General features: G+C 41.3%; 1 protein-coding gene across 1 annotated transcript in view; it reads right to left on the bottom strand.

The window, feature by feature from the left end:
• Positions 1 to 2,971: 2,971 nt before the first annotated feature.
• The window catches only part of Tspan5 (tetraspanin 5), a 167,649-nt gene continuing 149,020 nt past the window's right edge, over positions 2,972 to 21,600 (bottom strand). The window contains exons 3-8 of the mRNA XM_026402007.2: positions 17,834 to 17,980; positions 13,433 to 13,603; positions 10,989 to 11,114; positions 8,936 to 8,983; positions 8,711 to 8,827; positions 2,972 to 5,122 (exon numbers count right to left, since the gene is read on the bottom strand). Of these exons, the coding sequence (XP_026257792.1) occupies positions 5,057 to 5,122; positions 8,711 to 8,827; positions 8,936 to 8,983; positions 10,989 to 11,114; positions 13,433 to 13,603; positions 17,834 to 17,980 (675 nt within the window). The 3' untranslated portion in view covers positions 2,972 to 5,056. The remainder of the gene's footprint in view (positions 5,123 to 8,710; positions 8,828 to 8,935; positions 8,984 to 10,988; positions 11,115 to 13,432; positions 13,604 to 17,833; positions 17,981 to 21,600) is intronic.

Genomic DNA, 21,600 nt, shown 5'->3' on the forward strand with positions numbered 1-21,600 from the left:
AACAAAAAAAAGTTCACTCTAGATTTAAAAGACAGCTTTCTCCCCGGCTTTGCCCAAGTCTAATGCCAGCAGCATTCATTGAAAAGCAACAGCGAAGCACTTTTTTTTTTTTTTCCTTTTTGGCATCTTGGGGAACCCACACCACTTGCAAGCTAGGCAAGTGCTCTGCCGCTGAGCTAGATCCCTGGCCATTTAGTTGCCATCTCGTTTACACACTACCATTTCTTTTCCAAGTCCATTTAACACAGTGTAAAGCCATGAGCTAGCCTGCTCCTCCTTTAGATCTGTGTTAGTTGGTGTCTTAGATGTGGGGGAATAAATTGCACTGACCCCTGTCAATCATAAGGGGTATACTAAGAGGGGCCTAATCAGGTGTCCTCTCATTGGTAGCAAGTTTACAAGAGATTCACTCAACTTGAACACTGTGGAGAAAACTGGAGTTAGTTCCTCAAACCAAAAACACCCTAAAAACTGTAGTTTTTATAAACTCCACCCTTGTAGCAAACTGTTCCAAGAAAAGAGAAAACCTGGGGAGTGTAAAGATGTTCAGAGTTTGGCTTCTCTCTTCCCTACTGCCCAACACAGGAACATCTGACTGCCTGATCCGTTGTCATACATCTTCCATAGTTTTACTGTGTCATCCTGATAAAGCCAACACTGGTTATTTCCTGGCAAATGTTGAGTCTCCTCCCTGCTCAAACATTGGGCTCCCCCTTGCTGAGAGGTGGCACCTAGAAACAGCCCCATGGCCACAGTGGAGAGTGCTGGCCACCAAATTCTGTTGGCCAGGGTTTATGGAGAGCTTCCAGCTCTTCCTTGGAGGTCTGAACAGGATTTCCCTAGAGAAGGAGGGCTTCGCAGAATAAATGACAAAGATTGCCCGGGAGGGCCTGCCAGGTCACTGGACTCCAGTTCCTCATTGTTCAGCCCACCGGCTTCCCAGGGCTCTTGTCCAAGTGAGCCGGAAACAGACACAAGAAGCCCCACAAAACTGCAAAATTATTCCATTCCTGCCCACACAAGCACGGGGCACCAGTGATCATACATTCTGCATAATAAGAAAATGCCAAGAGACACTTTTAAGAACCCCCTTGAGTGAAGAATGCCTGGGACCTTTGGCAGGACAAAGTCGAAAGTTGAGGTCTCTTCCCTCCGAGAAGAGTTTTTCAAGTACTTTGTGATGCAAAGTTCTAGTTTTAAATTCCTCAATCTCTTTTTTTAAAACCTAATCTTTTTATTTTACAGAAGCAATAACGTTTGTCATAACTCAAAAATAGCAAAGAGAAATTTAGTAATCTTCCTGAAGTCTACCATCTACACCCTGAAGAAATTTCCTACCAGTTTTTGATTTTTGTAGACAAAGCATCCTTTGACTTCTGAGCTGTAATCTTTCTCTTTTGTTGGCCAGTTTGCAAGGAGCGAGGGCCGTGGCCTCACATAGATAATCAGCAATGTCAAGGAACAGGGAGGGTCTTCTCCAGTCACCACTGAGAAGTTTCATTAAAATCAAAACACTTGTTTCAAATGTCTGGGGAAGTGAGACAAAATGTTTCTCGAACAAGTCTTGGAACCTACCGTCAGGATCTGAGAGTAAGATAAGAACCTTACAATTTTATTTCCATTTGATTTTTGAAAGTCAGCAGGGGAAAACAGTATTTCAATGTTACACCTGCCCTTTTTTTTTTTTTTCTTAAAATACATTCTTCGTGTCTGCCAGTAACATTGGCAAAACTTGTTTTTAAAACTGTTGTACATTTTTTTTTTGTTAAACTAAGTGCTTGATTTTAAACTATTGCTGCCATCAGACTACATATGAAAATGTATAATGGCCAAGTCATTGTAATTACTTTTTATTTTTAAATGGAAGTATAAGATGCTTTCCAATTCAAGAAATTTCTTGTTAAACTATTTCCTCTTTTTTCATGTAGCATAAAAATTGTCCTGTTTGAATTGTAATTGCCAGTAGAGGATCAGTCACAAGTGAACCTCTTCTCAGTTGTTAATCTTTGCTCACATTAAAAACAACTTATAAATGTGTATGATTACTAAAATGTTTATGGAGGTTTTTCTTATTATGATAAAGTATTGCAGAGTAAACTTTGTTTTGTAACAACAACAAGAACGTCTTTCAAGGGTCTTAAAAACCTCGTGTTCTCTTGCAGTGATAATTTATAATGAAAAGAGAAGTTGATGTTTCTCAAATGGGTCAAGACTCCTGTTTCAAGGGGCTGTGAGCAATTATTTTCTTACAAAAAGATTAAAAATTTATCAGGTCCCTAAATGCTAAGTTTAACTGTGCATTAAATGTTCACGGGAACTTTTAAAAACACACACACATATTCCAGAACCGCTAAGGGCAAGGCCTGGGGATCTGTGTTTTACATGGTCCCCCGGAGACAACCTCAGGGACGGGAGAGCTCTCCTATTTACTGGGCTCTGCATCTGTCTCACATCAGTTTGCATTTAGCAGCATGAAGGGACAGTTCCCTCCACAACCACAAAATTATTCCTCTCCCCTTCCCATCTAGAGACTGGGTCTGAGCAGAGCTTCTCAAAATCAAAGTGTGGTTCCCAGATAATAGCATCACTTGGGAAATTGTCAGAAATGCAAATACTAGAGTCCCATCCTGGGCCTACTATAAAAGAAAATTTGGGGAAGAGGTGAACACAGTCCTCTGTAGGTTTTCTGGTTTGGACGGGGGGATGGACCCCGGGCCTTTTGCCTGTGAGCTGCACCCTGAGCTCCACCCACAGCCCAGTCCTCTGTTTTGGTGAACCCTTCTGTTATTTTTGCTGCAAAGCAGAATCTGTGAACCCCTGGATTAGAGAATTTCACAGTTTTAAGAAAGAAATAATGAAGACATAATTCTATGTCAGGTAGAACCAAGTTTATTAATGACAGCCTTTATTACAATCACTCTCAAGTGTAAAAAATAAAGGGTGATTAATTAAAATTTAAAACTCACTTGGACTTGCTGTTTGGCCTTTCACTGGCTATGCCAAAAGGGTGGGGATCTTGCCTGATTCTGAATCAACTGGTCAGATGGAGTTCACTGGAGAATGAGGTAATAAAAAAGACAAAAGTGCCAATTGGAGAGCTCAAGTCATCTCCATGTTGGAAGGACATTACAAAATGACAACCGTGGGATGGGCGAGAATGAAATAAGATACTCTTACATCCAGAATACGGACTGAACATCTCTACCTATACAGAGACACAGACACACACATGCAGAGTCATACACACATCCAAATTGTGGAGACAAGATTTTAGAAGAATCTGTCCTTTCTCTAAGCAGACTGACACATTCATGAGCCACCACAATGCCACATGGGGCTCAAGTGGAAAACTGTGCTAAATTTCCACAAAGTATGCTAGCTGGCAGCCCATCTATGAGCTGACAAATGTGTCGCCACTGTAAAATAGGCTTGTGGTTTTCCCAGTGCTCCAACAGACCAAAGAGCAACATCCGGGGGACACCAGCTGGATTGAAATCTGGGGGAGCAAAACTTGCCCTCCCATCTGAAGTGGAGGGCAGGGGTGGCAGCACCTGGAAGTGGTTTTCCTCTTTGTATCAAAGAACACTTGCCCTCTTCAATGCACTCCCCCTCCAAAGTATTTTTGTGCTTTTGTTACCATTTTGATGGTGAGGAAGCAAAAAGGACAGAGGAGCTCTGGCCATGCACTAACTTTTTAATCAAACTAAACTGCAAGGAGGAAGAAGGAAAAAAAATCACTAGAAGCTTTTTGATTGTGACAACACTGTTTTGGAATTGGGTTTAATTCCACTCAGAGAGAAAGAAGCAGAAAGGTGCAGAGGATGGGGCACCAAAATTGGCAATGGAAGAGATGGTGGAGTCCATGAGCTTTGTGATGGCACAGCCCATCTCTTCCCAGTAGGGCTGGGACAACATGCCATGATCTCCCAACGCAGGGAACCTATGGCCTATTCTGAAATAAATGCGACCAATATTTTAAAAGGTCAGTAGGAAAGATGGCAGGAACAGGAGATGGATTTAGAATCACAGGTCATGCAGGTTAAGATTATACAAACAAAATTAATATTTGAGCCAAGTTAAAAAAAAAAAGCACTTTTAAAATTTAAGAGGGACTATATCATAGCCTTCACCTTTGGGAGACCAAGAAAAAAAAAAACAAGAACAATAACAAAAATCAAAATAAAACAACATAACCCAGAATATTCCAGAGTTTCCAAAGAATCCAACCACTAATTTGGTAGGGTGGGGTGAGGGAGTGTTTAATTAACACCTCTCATTAACCTCATTTTCTCCTTGGATGTCACTGATAAATAAAGCTCAGGCCTACTTAGAAAAAAGAGTGGTCCTGCTAAAATACGGCATTATGAAGTCTCCAAGGCTTGCTCGGTGCACACGGAATACACAACTTTCTTTATAAGAGATGCTCCAGGACGGACCACGAGTACCACCCACATTACCTGCTCAACTCGATCACAAACCCTCAACCCAAAGGCAAGCTGTCTTCCTCTTCAGACGACAGTGGCAACAGTTCCCTGAAAATGTACACGGAGGGATGCCAAAACACCACTGCCCTCCAGGTAAGGAAGAGGCTGAGTTTGAGCAAAGATGTACTTCATTAGGCCACACGGAACACAAGGCAGTCTCTCCAAGGTGGGACGAAAAGCAAGACTCTCTCTCTCAGTCCTCCAGTGACTGAAGTGGAGGACAGGGCTGTGTTCTCCACCGATTCATGTACCTCTGGGTACCCCACCCTGCCTTGATCTCCTTTTTGGTAAGCATCCATCCATCCATAAATTCATGGCTACAGTAGAGATTCACGGCGCAATGACTTTCGTTCTGGCTATCTTATTAAAAAAAATTTTTTTTTTCTGTCAGTGAGCAGCATTATCCAGTTTTACACCCCCAACAAAAGAAACAAGTTCTTGGCAGCTCCATTAGGTGGGATTGCAGGATGCCTGTGTGACGAGGTGCACACAGCTTGCATATCAGTTCAGCACGCAGGAGGGTGATGAAGGCTGGGTCAGTCCAGTGTCTTGCAGCAGCTGTTGCAGGGGCTCTACCAGCTAGCCCTGACAGCTTCAATATCACTAACCAAATTCTGGGCCAGGCATATCCCAAAAATCTGAGGGGAAAAAAAAAAAAAGCAAGTCAAACAGTGAAATTCTTAAATTCATTAAGCTTTTCCTTGGCCCTGTGTTCATTTTTTTTTTTTGGGGGGGGTAATCTGATTGTTAAAAATTGAGATTCAATTCATGTACTGTAAAATGCATCCATTTAATGATAATAATTCAGTAGGTTTTAGTTTATTCACTAAGTTATGCAACTGTCACCACTATCTAATTATAGACATTCTTATTACCCTTTGAATAAGCCTTCTTTGCCTAAGCAGTCATTTCTATTCCTCTGCCCATATAGCCCTGGCTGTATTTCTATGTATTAATGAATTTCTATAGATTAGATATTCTGGACATTTCACATACATGGAATCATAGAATATGTAGTGTGTCTTTTTACATGTAGCAAAATATTCTCAAGTTTTATCCTCATGTACCAATAGTTCATTGTTTTGTTTTTGTTTTTTGGAGGGGATGTGCTGTTTGGGGGGAAAGGTAATAAATTTATTTGAAGAAATGGTACAATGGTACAAATTAAAAAACTTAAGTTTTGGGTTGGTTTTTTTTTTTTTTTTTTTTGGTACTGGGGATTGAACTCAGGGGCACTTTACCATTTAGCTCTATCCCCAGCCCTTTTTATTTTTTACTTTGAGACAAAGCCTTGCTAAGTTACTAGGGTAGGCCTTGAATTTGTGATCCTCCTACCTGAGCCTTCTGAGTCACTGGGATTATAAGGGTGTGCCACCATTCCTGGCTTTAAGGGAATGTTTTGGTACAACTGACAGAGAAGGTAACTCCAACATGCTTGCATTACCTTTGAGACCAGGGAAGTCACCCCATGGCCATGGGAAAGTCAGCCTAAGGCTTATCACTTATCACTGTGTGCTGGTCAAAGAGGTCTTCTGCCATGACAGATTCAGGGGCTCCTATCCTGCAGACGTTGATTACATGGTCACCCAGTTCTCTAAGGAATTTTGCCTGGTCATTCAGGTAATGAGTCTCAATATTAAAGTTACACAGAGAGGGTCATTTTGTCAGTAGCCAGTTGCATGTGGCCTGCTCCCCTGTCAAGGTCTGGTTTCTTGATATCCTGCAGGAAGACAGAGCTACCTCATTAGTTCTGGAGTTTCATCAGTTTCCAAGCATGTTCCCTGTCCTTGTGAGATTGGTGAGATTTGGCAAAGTACTTCAAAGTCACATCATCCTGGTCAAAGCAGTAGAAAGATGGGCAGGCAGGCAGGGGGAGGTAGAGCTCCAGTTTGACCTGGCTGAGAGGCAGAGGTGGGGACGGCAAAGATCCTGGGGTAGTCTGAGGGCATGGTGGAGAGGTGGAGAAGGACTGGCTCTGGGGGCCAGTACAGGTGGTGGACAAACGACAGGTTCTTTCCAAGTACTGTTGAAGCAGGAAATCACACTGACTCTTACAAAGAATTCTTGGCCAAGCATTCTGGTTGCTGAATGATATTCTATCATATGTCTATACCACATTTTGTTTATCCACTCATCAATTAATGAATATCTGAATTGTTCTTTTATTTGATAATTATGAATAAAGCTGCTATGAACATTTATGTACAATTTTTTTGGTGAATATATTTTTCAATCCTTTTGGGTACATCCTAGGACTGGAATTACTGGGCCATATGATACCTTTATTTTTAATTTTCTGAGAGCTGCCAAGTTGTTCTCCAAATAGGCTGCACCCTTTCATGCCTTCCCACAGCATGTGAGGGTTCCAGTTTCTCCATATCCTCACCAACACTTATTATTGTCTTGTCTTTTTTTATTCTGCCATCCCACTAAGTGTGAAATGGTAACTCATACCAGTTTTTATTTGCACTTTCTAAAGACTAATGACGTTGGCATCTTTTCCTGTGCATATCAGCCATTTTTTATTTTCTTTGGAGAAATGTCTACTGAGATCCTTTGCTCATCTTAAAACTGGGTCTTTTTATTTTTCTATATTCTTGATAGACTTTTTTAAAGTCATAAAGTCATTCTTTTTTTGTTCTTATTTTTTATAAGTTTATTTTATTTGTTTGTTTTTCATGTGGTGCTTAGGATTGAACCCAGTGCCTCACACATGCTAGGCAAGTGCTCCATCACTGAGCCACAACTCCAGCCCTTGAAACTCCTTTTTAAGACAATGATTTGAAAATATTTTCTCCAACTTTGTGGGTTAACTTTTTATTTTTTCAACAATAACATTTTCAGCATAGAATTTTTAAAATTTGTATGGAGTTCATTTATTTACATTTTCTTGGGTTGCTTGTTGCTGTCATATCTAAGGCAACATTGCTTAATCCATAAATCACAAATATTTGCATCTGTATTCTTCTAGAGTGTCACAGTTTAGCTCTTATTTGGCTCTCTTTCTTATTTTCCTTTTCATTCTTCTCTTTTTCATTTCTTGGGTCTCTCTACGTTGCCCAAGTTGGTCTCAAACTTCTGCACTTGAGCAATCCTCCTACCTCAGCCCCTTTAGTAGCTGAGACTGCAGGCCTGCACCACCATGCCTGGATATATTTAGGTCTTTGATCTATTTTAAGTTAATGTTTACATATTATATGAAATAACGGTCTAATTTCACTTTTTGGTACACAGATATCCAGTATTCCCAGCACTCCTTGTTGAAAAGAGGGTTTATCCCCATTGAATGGTTTTGTTCCCTTGTCAAAAATAAACTGACCAGAGACATATGAGGTTATTTCTAGACTTCCAATTCGATTCCTCTGCTCTACAATGGCTAGCCTTATTTGAGTACACACTATCTTGATTAATGATGTGGCTTTGTAGTTGGTTTTGTATTGATAACTGTGAATTCTCCAAATTTGTTCTTTTTCTAGTTCATTTAGACTATTCTGTATTCCTTACATTCATTTAGACTATTCTGTGTTCCGTGTGAATTTTGGGATCAGCTTTTTCATTATGGACACAAAGGCAGTTGGAATTGTGATAAGGACTGCAATGAAGTTGTAAGTCAATTTGAGGAGTAACGACACTTGAAAATATGAAGTCTTGCAATCTGTGAACACATCTTTCCATTTATTTGGGTCTTCTCTAACTTCTTTCAACCATGTGCCCTGTTTGTGAATCTCCAAAGAAAATATCATGTCAACAACATAAAGAGTCTAGCTCTTGAGACCATTTAGGAGGAAAAGTGGGTGCTCCTTCCCTCACTGTCACTGTGGCAAGCTGGTCCAGACAGCAAAAAAGGGACACAGCATCTCTGAAGCTCCCCAACACTCTAATCTCGTAACTGAGATCTATTCTGACTATTCAAGTCTGCCCCAGCTATCGCAATGCAGTATGACTGAGCTCATGGAAACAAGAGAACACTATCAGGCAACTAGTGATCTACTCAATTTCTCCATCTTGAAAATGAAAATATAAATAAATAAGATTTCCTACAGTATTTCAGGATCTAAAATCAGATCTTAAAAAAAAAATTCAAATGGAATAGTTTAGTCTGTTTGCAGCCCTCCAATGTGTTTTAACAACAATGACACTCAGGTGATTGTGCAAAGCTTCTGTCCTGGTGAGGGCTCTCCTGGGGCACTATTTCCCTGTGTTATCCATAAAGGACCTTGTCTTACCTGCAGTAATGCAATGCCTATGAAAATACCAGCCACGATGGTTAAATTGTCCTGCAGCCACTTCTCAAACTGGGGCACACAGCCTTTTGTGTAGATTACAATCTGCTGGTCAACTTCCTTCACAAGGGAAGAGGAGAGCAGAATGTCACAGATACAGCACTGTGCACATGCAAAAGCGCCTCCAAACACCCTGCGTGCTAAGCGGCAAGATGAGATTCCACTTACTGGTTTTTGCCTGGCATCGTAGCCACACTGAGTATTGATGACATCTTCCTGGTAAAGAAAGAAAAAGAAAAGTGAAATTCACTCTTATTAAACAGAAAATCCATCTAGAAATGGGCAGAAGCCCCCCCCCCCCATCAAGTGTCAGTGATAAATGTCTACAGGGGTATACAGATGGTACAACTATGTTAAACACTTTAGCTATGCTATCCCGTGTAATCATGATAACAATTTTCAGAAATAGGTATGAAAATATGCCCTATTTTATACACGAGGAAAACGGAGGCTCGGGGAGTCTCGAACAGGACAAATCCATTATGTAGGAAGCTCAAGATTCAAAGTGCTGCCGACCCTAAGGAGCTTAAGGGGTGCAGAGAATGGAGGAAGTAGATTAAAACAAAACCTGAAGGACACAGTAAGTACCTTAATTTTTTTTTGGTGAGGAGGGAGGTCTCTTATATTTTTGTGTGTGTATATGGGGAGGGGTGCATGTTAAGCGCAAACCCAGGGCCTGTGTGTGCCAAGCACATACTCATACATTTTAATCTACAAACTTCTGTATTGTTTAGATGGTTTTTCAACAAGAATGCATTACTTTAATAATTAAAATCAAAACACAATCCTGACTACCTATTACACGGGCAGCCTGACATCTCCCGGGACCTGATCAGAAACTTGGGTTCCACTTTTTTGAGTTAGTTTATTCTTCCCCTCTGTGGAGTATTAGGTAGATTTTCTTAGCTTAGATCTCATAGAATAAAACAGTTTTACTGAAAATCTCTGTAGTTGAAAGGAGAAGCCTAGTGACTCCCAAGAATCTTCTGAATTCTTACGATGGACTATTAATGTTAGACAGGACCTGGAGACAGGGAGCACACAATTCAGGGTCTGCTGGCCAGTGGCAAGGCCACCAGAGTGGGCACCTCAAGCCCAGAGATGGGCATTCTCTGCCCTAGGAGAGGGATAAATGAGCCAGCAGGAAAGGAATCAGGACCAGAATTGGACAGTTGTTAGTAATTCTCAGTCTCCGTCAGACCAAGAGACACAGCCCAGGCTGAACCCGGAGCTGGTGGAGAAGGCCTGCCCACCGCAACACCAAGACCACAGCCTCTCTTAAAGAGGCCCGTGGCCTCTACCTTGCAGGTGAGCAACCCTTGGAACTCATCTATGCTCTCCTGGCTCCACTCATTGGGGTCAAGGACAGGCCGGGGGAGGACACCTGGGGACTGAAGGACTAAGAGAGACACTGGAGTCCAGGAAGGCATGTAGCTTAGGAGCATGCAGGGATGAATGTGGGACAACCTCTCATTTCTAACACCCAATTCTGGCTTTTCATGTATAACTAGGAATTGCATTTTCAGTCATTCTGTTTACCAAGCTGAATCCTTTGACCCCAAGATATAATCAAACCCGTGGTATAAGGGAATGGCTTATAAATAGGGTTTTTTAATGGTTTATTTTTAAAAATTATATGCAAACAGCAATTACTGTAGTTATTATGATACCCAAGAGCCTGGGAGGCTATGGTCTTGCTAAGAAGTAGTGTTTCAAACTGTCCCTCTGCTCCTAATACCTTCCTTAGGAACTTGGCTGGGAAGAAGAGGGTTATGAGCCCCCAACTAATGGCGAGCTCTCGTGTGAGCCCAACCTTCTTATAAAGAAGTTAATAACAAGCGATATGGGCAGGCTGCTGCCGCTTGGTGCTTGGTTCCATCGCTGGCAGAAGAGTGAGCCTGAGACAGTGACTGACACTCCATGTGCCTTGGTTTCTTCACCTGAAAAGGCAGGGTAATGGTGGCATCTGCTGGTAGAAATGTTCTGAACTTAAATGAGCCAATGCGCATTAACACCTTGGCCTGGGAACCAGCATAGACTGCTACATTAATGCCAGGGACGATTGCTCCTACCAAAATATCCGAGCACTCTACCCCCTACAGGAGTTCCAATTAGCCAAAGGCAGGTAAGAAGAGGTTTCATGACAAAATCGCTCTACCCATCCCTCACACCCTCACTGTGGCGCACAGAGCAGGCCAACAGTTTGCTGGCAGTCACTCACCGCCGGGTCTTTAGTACAGCAGGAGAACGGCACGCCGCAGCGCTCTCGACTTGCATTGGAATCTGTGCAATTGAAGTAAATATTTAGGTTCCAATCATCAGCTCCAAAAGCCCCACAGCACTGCCACTAGAGCAAACAGGAGACAATTAGGACATCTTGACTTGGAGGCGATCAGGCGCCTACACTCACACCCGCCAGAATGACACCCAGCCTCTGCCAGCTCTAACCTCCTCTTCTGTCTCAGAATTAAGTTTTCCAGCCAAACAGAACCTAAATGGCCCCTGTAAAAGCTTCCAGAGTAATTAAGGCTGAAGGTTTACAAAGATGTGTTGGCATGTGATTTAAATGATCAATGAAACCCATGGTGTTGGTGGATATGAGTGTTGTACAGCAAGAGCTCACTAAGAACAGGATCAGTTTGGCTTCGAAATCTTCTAGAAGGATCTGTAAGAATATTCTAGAAGGATCATTAACAAGATGGCAGCATCTGAAGGAGGCAACTGGCCTGTAGGTGGGCTTAAAGTTTTGATCTCCATATTTTAATGGTTTTTACTGACATACAGTAAACTGCACATTTTATAATAATATACCAACTATATAATTTGGTAAGTGTGACATAGCATTGTGAAACTATCACCATAATCAAAATAGTGAACATCAGGCCGGGGACATAACTTAGTGGTAGAGTGCTTGTCTAGCATGCCCAAGGCCCTATAAGCCCAGAAAAAAAAAAAATGTTAGTGAACATATTCATATCCTAAAAGTCATACGGGTTGCTTTCATTACACTTGTTTCTGTTCTGAATTTTTAAAAACAAGAATATACATTTACATTTTCAACTTTAAAAAGTCCGTTACCTAATTAAAATATAATATACTGAATAGGTCTTAAGTGGAGCCATATTCAAGGGCTATTCCATAAGACCCCTACTAACCCTCTGTGCTAGACTATCTCTACTTCTTTGAATTCAATTAATACAAAGTTTTGACCACTGTAAGGCTTTCAGGGCCAACAGCTACTTCAAAATACTAAACTACATGATATAAAGATAAAATCACATGAAACAATAGTATTTCCGAACAAAGCAGACAGCACTTCAGGACACTGTGTGCACGCATGTTCTTCAAGCTCAGCTGGGCCTCCGAGGGCTTGGGCTGTGCATCTCAAGGTCTGTCCCAAAGCTTCATCAGGTTTGTCATGCAAACTAGTCATGAAAAGTACTGGGGGAGTGTGAGCTCACATCCACTATGACCTAACAGAACATCAAGTCTGCCGAGGAGATGAAATGGGGCTCAGTTACACACCCCACCTATAGCTTGCTCTGGACAACTGCTGGTGCACCATTCGAAACACACGGCTCACAGCCCAGGGCTGATGCCCAGTGAGGAAGGGTGGTTTCTCTCACAACCAGTGCCCGTGCAGTGGTGTCCTCTCTTTATCCACAATGACCCTGGCTTGTTCTGGAAAATGGTCCAACCTGCATCAGGCCATTGGCCCACTGGGCTTCCGTCTGCCCTCCAGTCCTGCCATATTCATTAATGCCAGGGACACTGCTGTCTGGATCCACTTAGCTTACCCAATCTTTCACTGCAGGCATATAAAGACCTGCTAGTCGGTAGGATAAAAACACCTCAGGCTGAATAGAAAACCATGTATATCTCATTAGAATCATAATGGCACTGTAAGTTAGATAGTAGCTATTAATATTTATATTTTTTTTTTCTATTAAGGAAACAGGGCAAGATTTTGTTAGTCCAGGTCCCTGAGACCTTGTGTTTCTGGGCCCTTCTTTTGCACCATTTTGAGTGAAAAGAGGCTTCTTTACATGCATTGAGTTAGCTGTCCCATAGTCAAGTTCACACACCTGAGGGATGGGTGGGAGTCTTGTGTACAGATTCCCCACTGGCTGGAAGGCTAGGGAGCAGGAGAACTCCTAGGGTTAGGAGCTTCTAATTTTTTAGTTTTAACTGCTGCACATGCTATAATAATATATGAATAGGCATATTTTAGGAACTTTGCTGACAAATATTCTATGAAGTACATCATGACCAAATGGGAAGTAGGGAGGGTTACCAAAAAGGGGGTCAAGGAACAAGAAAGAATCCATATTTAATAACCAAATAAAACTTTAAACCCATAGGAGAACAGTGTTCTTCAAAGGCTGATAGGGAAGGACCACGATGATTATAATCTTTTTGCTCAAGTTTTCTTCTTTATTCCTCTAACTGAAATTGACACAAGTGAAAATAGAACATTTCCATTTTAGACTCAAATCCTATAAGTCATAGAGTGAAAAAATAATATACAAGCGGACAAAGAAAAAAAATATGCAGAAAAATCAGAGACGTTTCTGGCTGGCAGAGATGCAGAAACTAGAAGAGTATTGTGGGGGTCATCCTTTTGAGAAGACTTTCAACTTTAAAATAAACCAAATTTGAACTTACATATTCCTGGGTGAAGTCTATAAGGTTTTGCAAATCAATGTCATCCCTGTACGCTCTGATGTTGTTGTTTATAAAGAAATACAGCTGGTCTTTGATCCAGTCTTTGAAAACAAATGCCAAAACCCCAGCAGTGAGCTCCAGGAAGAAAATAATTCCCAGGAACACAGAAAACTAGACGAAAGACACATACACAGAACACAGTTAAAAGGGCTGTTTTGATCCGATGTAGTTAAATAGTTACTCTCTGAAAAGGTTTGTAATTACAGTTGATTGTTACACATCTCCAAACCACATAATCTTCAGTTTCTTAAGATTGAGTAATAGAATATTACACTCCAAGAAAGAATTTTTAAAAATTAAAAATCAATTCATAATCACATTTTAGAGTCTCTGGAGTTCCACTTGATAATTAACCAACAAAGCCCATAAGCAAACATGAGTCACAGGAATTTCTCATTAGACCCACATTAATGCCTAATGAATTTCTCGTGATTAATGTACTGCCAGACATCTGAACAATGACCCGCCTCTACCTCTAGTCAGCATTTTTTCTAACTTGAAAGATAGATGATCCCAATATTTTACAATCATCTGTCATTCGTACTGTGGCCTTGATTCTTTATGCAATATATCCTTTTTATGGATTCGGACACAGTTTTAATTCCTCTTTGCACCTGCTGTACAGCATGAAATAACAGATTGGTTCATCTTGGACAAAGAAGTCAAAGAGGAAGTGGGGGGAGGTGTGAATGTGACATGAAAATAATTTCCAATTGTCAAAACAGAATGAGCCCCTGGGTTAAGGGCTTTCTGGAGAATGCTAGCTGTACTCGGCTTCCTCTGGGAAGCACCAAGCTCAGGAAACGTTTTAAATAACATCAAAATGCAGCCAAAGGGAGACCTGTGGCTCATGTAGATAAGAAGAGTTTAGGGCTAGAGACCATACAGCAATGTGGAAATTGCTCTTAACTCTGGAGAAATCTCCCTTCCTTCTGGAATCCTCAGAAGAGCCTTCACTGGTTCATTTACTGACTCTTGTTCACGCCCACCGTTCTTTCCACCTCAATCTCTCCCACATCCTTACCCTTCTCAATTTTTTTTAAACTAAAATAGATGATGAGAAATGGGGCTATGAAGGAGCAGAGGGCACATGATAGACAAACTCTTGGGTGAGAACAGCAGAGGGTGACACTGGGACCACACCTGCTGGGCAGAGGTCCTGAAGGCTGCAGAACAGTGTGTAGCTAAGGAGGCACTGGGGACTCAGTGGTCTGTGGTTTCTATCTTCAACCAGCAGACACCAAGCTGCCAGCCAAGAGAGAATGTGTAGAGGGAGGGGTTCAAAAACATTTATTCACTCAGCAAACGTCAACTGAATGACCATAATGCCCCTGTGGTAAGGCAGGATCTGCAGAAGCAAGGATGAGTAACACCATAAACCTGTCTTCAAAGTAATCTGGGGGTAGAGAATAGGGTGGGAAAGGGCAGTGGGAAGGAGTCTCACATCACTATAGCTGAGTGCTTATCTACAGTGCCAGGTGTGGCTCTGTGAGGAAGGATGTGGCCGGAGGGCTAGAAGGAGGAAATCAAGTATCTGCCAAAATCTAGGACCCCAAGGTTTAGACCCCAATTCTAGACTCTCCAACTCAGTTCTTCAGGTTCCCAGAGAATTCCTGGTTATCGTTCCTTGATGAGTTCACTGGAAATAAAATTTAAACAGTTCTTAATTATCATCAATGATACCAATAATTTCAAATTAAGCTCCCTTAATCTGGAAAAAAGAAAAAAAATCATACCACTTTTGCTCAGTGCCTACCTCCTTTAATACAGTACCTTTTCCTTAACTGAGTACCACCTCAAACATGTAAATTCGATAGTTCCTATGCTACAGAGATGATAAAATCATAACTAGCATGCCTGTTGTGCACACACACACAACAGCAGGACAGAAGCCACGCAAAGATTTTAATGAGATTTTTGGTTCTCATCTCTGTAAAGGTTAGGGAAGCTCATTTTCCAGTTCCCCTGATACATTTTCTCAGGTTACATAATATACATATCAAATATCAAGTCCAAGTTTAATTGATTTCAAATATTTGGAAACCTACATTCCCCAGGCCTTGTGAGCTAACTTCTCCTATTTCCAGAAGGGCAGAAACGAACTCACAGGCTTCATCCTAGGGCCTCAGTCAACCAGGAAGCTCCACATCTACTTCACAATCCCTTCACTGTAGGATTTTCCCTCAGCAACGGTCCTGGTCTTAGACATCTAAGTCTGGGTAAAGGCATGCTGACATTTATTTCCTACTTATCTCGTAGCTCCTTCCTGACAAACATTCTCAGCCAATTTTCATAGTTTGGACTGAAGAGAGAGGCCCTTAAAAATATTCTCCAAGAATTAAAAAAAAAAAAAGCCAAAAAATAACACAATATTTTTTATTTTCTACATGGGGTTTTATAAACTGACTACTATTTTTAATGAAACTATATTTAAGTAAATCACATTAATGGGGATCTTGTATTTGGGGACATGGAGGCTTAAACGGATAAAACAGTGACAACAGGTTAAGAATGATAGGGTCTAAACAGACTATGGAAAGGTTGAGCAAGCTCAGCATTCAGAGTGCCTTGTGCCCAGAAGGCTGGTGGACTGGCAGGTCAGGGTCGGGCGGGGCAAACCTCTCCTGGAGGCCCCACAGGTCTGGCAAGGCAAGAATGAACCCTATGTGTGTGCAAGTATGAATCTAGAAGATAAAGCAGTTAGAGTCTTGGGAAACTAGCTACTCCTACTATAGCCCCATATATAGAGAACCAGCTGCTCATTAAACTGTACCTACAACCAAATACTTCTGAGTTTTCTGATAGCATAAGTCACATGAACTTTCAGGATAACAGCCTCCTTCTCACAGTCAGAGCTGCCTAAATTCAAAATGGATCAGGCTGGGTGGGGTGCAGTAAATGTCTTCTTAGTCATGTTGGAGAAAAGTTGTCAGAAATGTTGGGGAAGAGAACCACAGGTCACATGGCTGTTGGGACGGGTTCTAGGATAAGCTCTAGTTTTAAATGAAAATGATCCTTCATGATGTGATGTCAACAAAAATTGGAAAGGATTTTAGTTATGCAAACATGGTTCTCTGAAGCTGGGCATGGTGGTGCATGCTTATAATTCCAGCTACTCGGGAAGTTGAGGCAAGAGGATGGTGAGTTCAAGGCCAGCCTTAGCACCTTAGCAAAGCTTAAGATTAAAAAAAAAAAAGAGCTAGGGATGTGATTAGTGGTTCAGCACCCCTAGGTTCATTCCCCAGTACCAAAAAAAAAAAAAAAAAAAAAGGTTCTCTGGAAATCCCTAGCATCTTCCCCTACCATAAAAAGGATCATCATTTAATCACTTCCCTGATCCTGGAGAGGGGAATAGATGCTTTGTATACAGCACCCACCAGAATGCCAAGTTCCACATCCACAGGCACACTGGCTACCTTTACCAATTCTATTTCATATACAAATATACAGCATATACCATTTGTACTTCTTTAGATACAATCTCCAAAGAGAAGGCTTCACTTTTCATTCTTTACTTTTCCTTTTAATCCTGGTAAAAGCTCTCCTCTGCAAATATTCATGCTAATAGCAATCACACAAACACTCTGTAAAGGAACTAAAAATTATGCTGGTCATACCAAGGAGAACTTTGTACTGGCCAAGCACAAAGGAGATCTACCTTTTACTGTTTCTCTATGTTTACTAAAACCAGATTTAACCTGACAGGCCACTGTCACTGTGGTTAAGCCTAGTTCCTACAGCCCAATACCTGTACAGCTTTCTATTTACCATTTGCATAAAAAAGGGAGGAAATCACTTAAAAGAAGAAATATATATATACTCACCTTTGTCCTAAATCTACTTTAGGGATTAGACTACATTTGTGATACACATATATAAAATCTCTAAGGATAGCCGGGTGTGGTGGTGCACACCTGTAATCCCAGCAGTTTAGGAGGCTGAGGCAGGAAGATTTCGAGTTCAAGCCAGCCTCAGCAATGGTGAGGTGCTAAGCAACTCAGTGAGACCCTGTCTCTAAATAAAATACAAAAAAAATGGTTGGGGATGTGGCTCAGTGGTTGAGTGCCCTGAGTTCAATCCCTGTTAGCCCCCTGCCCCCCCAAAAAAAATTCTTTAAGGATAGCATGGTGGATGAAATTTACATTATTCAGGAGGGATGACCAGAGTAGGGGTTGAGGTTTCTTACAGGCTAGAAACCACTCCTGAAAGAAAAAACAGCACCTGGGCCATGTTTTTTTATCACTGTCTTTGGTACAGCTCACCATCTTGCCTGAAACCAGGGTGACCTCTTGATATACGAGTTTGGCTTTGAAATCTGCAAGCAGAAAGTGTGATACTTACAAACTTGAGAAGGAAAGTGTTTTCCCTTAGTGCTCCTATGCACCCTGCAAATCCCAAAATGAACATCACTCCTCCGACCACAAGGAAGAGCCACACTGGGTCAAAGCCACCAAGATCGGTGATGGACGAGATGTTGGACAGAACGCCCTGGGGTGGAAAAGAACACAAAAGGTACCAGGATGTGAGGCTAGTTTGTTCACATGGGAGGGTTCCAGCACTTGTCCCCACCCTCACCCTCCAGAGCAACCCTTCAGAGGTCATCTGAATTCTCAGGCATGGTTAGTATTCCAGAGACACTGCCAAGAAAGCAAAGAAGGGTGCACAGGGAAGGGGTAAAGGGAAAGGGGAAGGGATGGAGGGAGGAGAAAAGCAGAAAAAAGAAGAGAAAAAGAATCTGCTTTTTTTTTTTTGAGATCCAAATTTCTTAAGTTTTTGGCAAAAAAAAAAAAAAACAGCAAAAAAATTAAAGCAAGAAACCAAAATGACTGTCGTCAGAGTCTATAAGGAAAAAAAACATATTACTGTGGCTTCTGTGTCCCCAGATAAAAGTGGTAATGAGTCCCCAAAACAGTGTAAGAAAAACACATTCTCTGATACCCTAAAAGGAAGGGGGGTCATCTTAAAGTCCCCTGGGACTGGAGATGTTAGACAATGGCCTACTTCAAAGCCCCTGGCATTTCTCAGGAAACAGGGTGAGAGCTAGAAGCTAAAAATGGACACAGCATCCAGTTCTGACCACAAGTTTCTATAAAGTTTCTCAGGGAAAAACTGCATGTCAGGATCCACCCTGAGCTTCATGAGACCCTTTCAGGCTCAGAGCCACAGAGCGCTCTTATGCGGTTTGTGCTGATGGATGTTCTGTTTGGTAGTTAAAAGAAGGTATTAATACCTTCTTTTAAGAGCTGGGATTAAAAAAATATATATCAAAGATTCCATCACTTTCAACCCTTTGATTCGCCTATCCCAAGACTAACCCAGAGTGGTTTTATTTCTCCATAAACAACGTCACTTCTTTCTGAAATCCTCTCTCTTGAGTACGAGACCACATCAAATACCACTCAGAACCTATGTTAGAACAAATTATGAGATTTTTTTTTCTCCCAAATGTAATGTCATACTTACTGTTCATTCATATAAAAGACCAGAGACTACTGTTTTGAAACTGTGAGTCTTAAACATCCAAGATCACCAATACTTTATTTTCTTATTGTTTTGAACTCCAAAGTCAAAATACCTCCAGAGTATTAGGGCTATAGTTTGCTGTGTGGTTTGCTGTAAAGTCCTAATATTAAATATTTTTGTTTTCAAAGCACTTACAACAACCTAGAACAGGAAGAATTCATCTGTTTTTATATGTGAGGAAAATGGAACCCAGAGCAGTCTGGGAATGGGCTTAAATCATACAATGATTTTTGGGAATCAAAACATACTATCTCAGTCCTGGTTCCCTATCATGTTGGTTGCAGTCATGTACTTGATTCCCAGTATGTTCTGATCAACACCTGAGTTCAGGAGTTTTAAGTTTCAAGCCTTTTTAAGTTTTCAGAAACATGTAGAGAAGAGGACTTGTTAGGTTTTTCTTTTTAGAGTGGTGTCAATCTAAGAACCCCAATAGTATATTAGTAACAGAAAATATGAGGAATAGCCATAAGGCTTAACCGAAGCAGAAAAGGTCAGGGGTTTAAGTGAAGTTTCAGACAAGGGCTGGGAGATCAGAGAAGCTCTGGGAATAAAGGGTGTATCCACCACCTTCAGCAGTGACATCATAGGAGGCAGCCACAGCCTCCTCCAGAAGACAACTTGTTTCTTAGGTTTCCAAGGTCTGAACTAGAATAGTCAGTCCAGGAGGAGAATGGGTGAAAGAAAACACAGAAATACTGAAAACAATTCTCCACCTATACAAATGATGCCAAGAAAAAACTTGCCAGAAAAGTCGGACAAGATCCAGGAACCAGTGTTAAGGGTCCAGAGTGGGAAGGAAACCAATCTCTCCTCCTTACACAGGTGTTAAAAGGCTGAATGTTCTGCACCTGTTCAGCCACGGGAAGAAAGGGCTTTGTGGGTACACACTATTCTTAAAATATAAAAAGCTAAAACTTCATTATGGGAGAAGACTTAGACTTTATTAATTTGGCACCTGAAAGAGGAGGTAGCAGAGATGGAAATGACAAAGGCACTGGTTCCATCTTAAGGAGGCATTTCAAAAACCATCAGGACTCTAGCAATGAAGAGAGAAGTTTGCCCTTAGGGTTACAGGTTTCCCTCCATGGGCAGCTGAGGCTGGGGACCTCTCAACTGTGTTCTAGGAAGGATTCGTAGAGTGGACCGGAAGTTGGGACTTAATGACCTTTAGGTTCCTTCCAACTTAAGACTGTGCTATGATTTCATCCATTTTTTAATGGGCTTTTTGTGACTCACACTCAAGTCTGAGCAAAGATCAGATTGTTCCCAAACACTCTTCCATGATTCTGGGTTGTACACAAAGAGCTCTGTGGACAACAGAGATAATTATCTGGGCGGTTTTGCAAAGCAAGCAAACAAACATCCATGTGCCCTAAAATATCAAGAAAAAATTCCTCCCCAAAAGGCAAAAAATTATGATCCCAACGATCAGTAGATTCCTAGATCATTTGTCCTCTGGGGGTTTAATTTGGAGGATGAGAATTTGGCTTCTCAGACAAACTCATTTTAATACTTACTCTCTCTAGCCTGCAGGGGCAATTTTAATTGAGAGGCCTTCAACTGTTTCCATGGAAACGACAATCATTTGGGGGCCTAGCCGGACTGCGGATTCTACTCATTTAATTCTAAATTCCAGCAAAAGATGGGGCTGGAGACAGATACTATGAAGAGCATGGGGAACTATAATTCTGAGAAGCATAAGATAGACTACCAAGAACTTTATTTTTATTGGATTCAGGATATACCCAGGTAGATATCAGTTGTAAACTAATTAAAATCTTTTTTTTTGATGGAAAGAAGATATATTTTATTTATTTAAAACATTTTAATTGACAAGCAAAATTATATGTACTTACCCTGCAAAATGTTTTAAAGTATGTATGTGCACACACACACACACACACACACACAGTAGAATGACTAAATCTAGCTAACATGCATTTCCTCACAGTTATCGTTTTTGTGGTAAGAATCCATTACATCCACTCTCAGCATTTTGCAAGAATTCAGTATATAATTAACTCAAGTCTTGAAGCACATAGTGTCGAAGTTGATGCCCAATGACAGTTTTCTCTCCCTTGGAATTGGGCTTACTACCTAAATGAAGAGGGAGAGAAGACCAGCTCTTTCATCTGTGCAAAGTGTCCCAAGGCTCACTGCGGAGCAGCAGATTACACAGAGATTCAGGTGAGCCGAACATCACCTAACAGCAATGACTCTGGATTACGAAAATGATGGGGAGAAGACAGGTCCGCCTTCCGTGTCTTCAAGAGGGGTCTCTCAATGTACATTGTAATTTTGTTAAGCTCAATTTGACAAATGAGAAAGAAGTGCTCGTACATGCTTGTGGAAGAATAATTATAATTAAAGCTTGTAGTTGACAAGAAGCTGGAAGAAAAAAAAATCTAAGATTACAGTTGAGTCTGCCAAGTGATTTAAAATAGGCCGTCGGATTTGTGGTAAATCCTCAGGAATGTGCAAGAACAACACCGGCAGACACCTAGTCTTGGGGAAACCTGCAACGCCTCCTCCTCCTCCTCCTGGAAGGATGTCTTCCCCCTCAATCCACTCCACAGCCCCCTCGG

This window comes from Urocitellus parryii, chromosome 10 (genome assembly GCF_045843805.1).
Source record: "Urocitellus parryii isolate mUroPar1 chromosome 10, mUroPar1.hap1, whole genome shotgun sequence".
Lineage (NCBI taxonomy): Eukaryota > Metazoa > Chordata > Mammalia > Rodentia > Sciuridae > Urocitellus > Urocitellus parryii.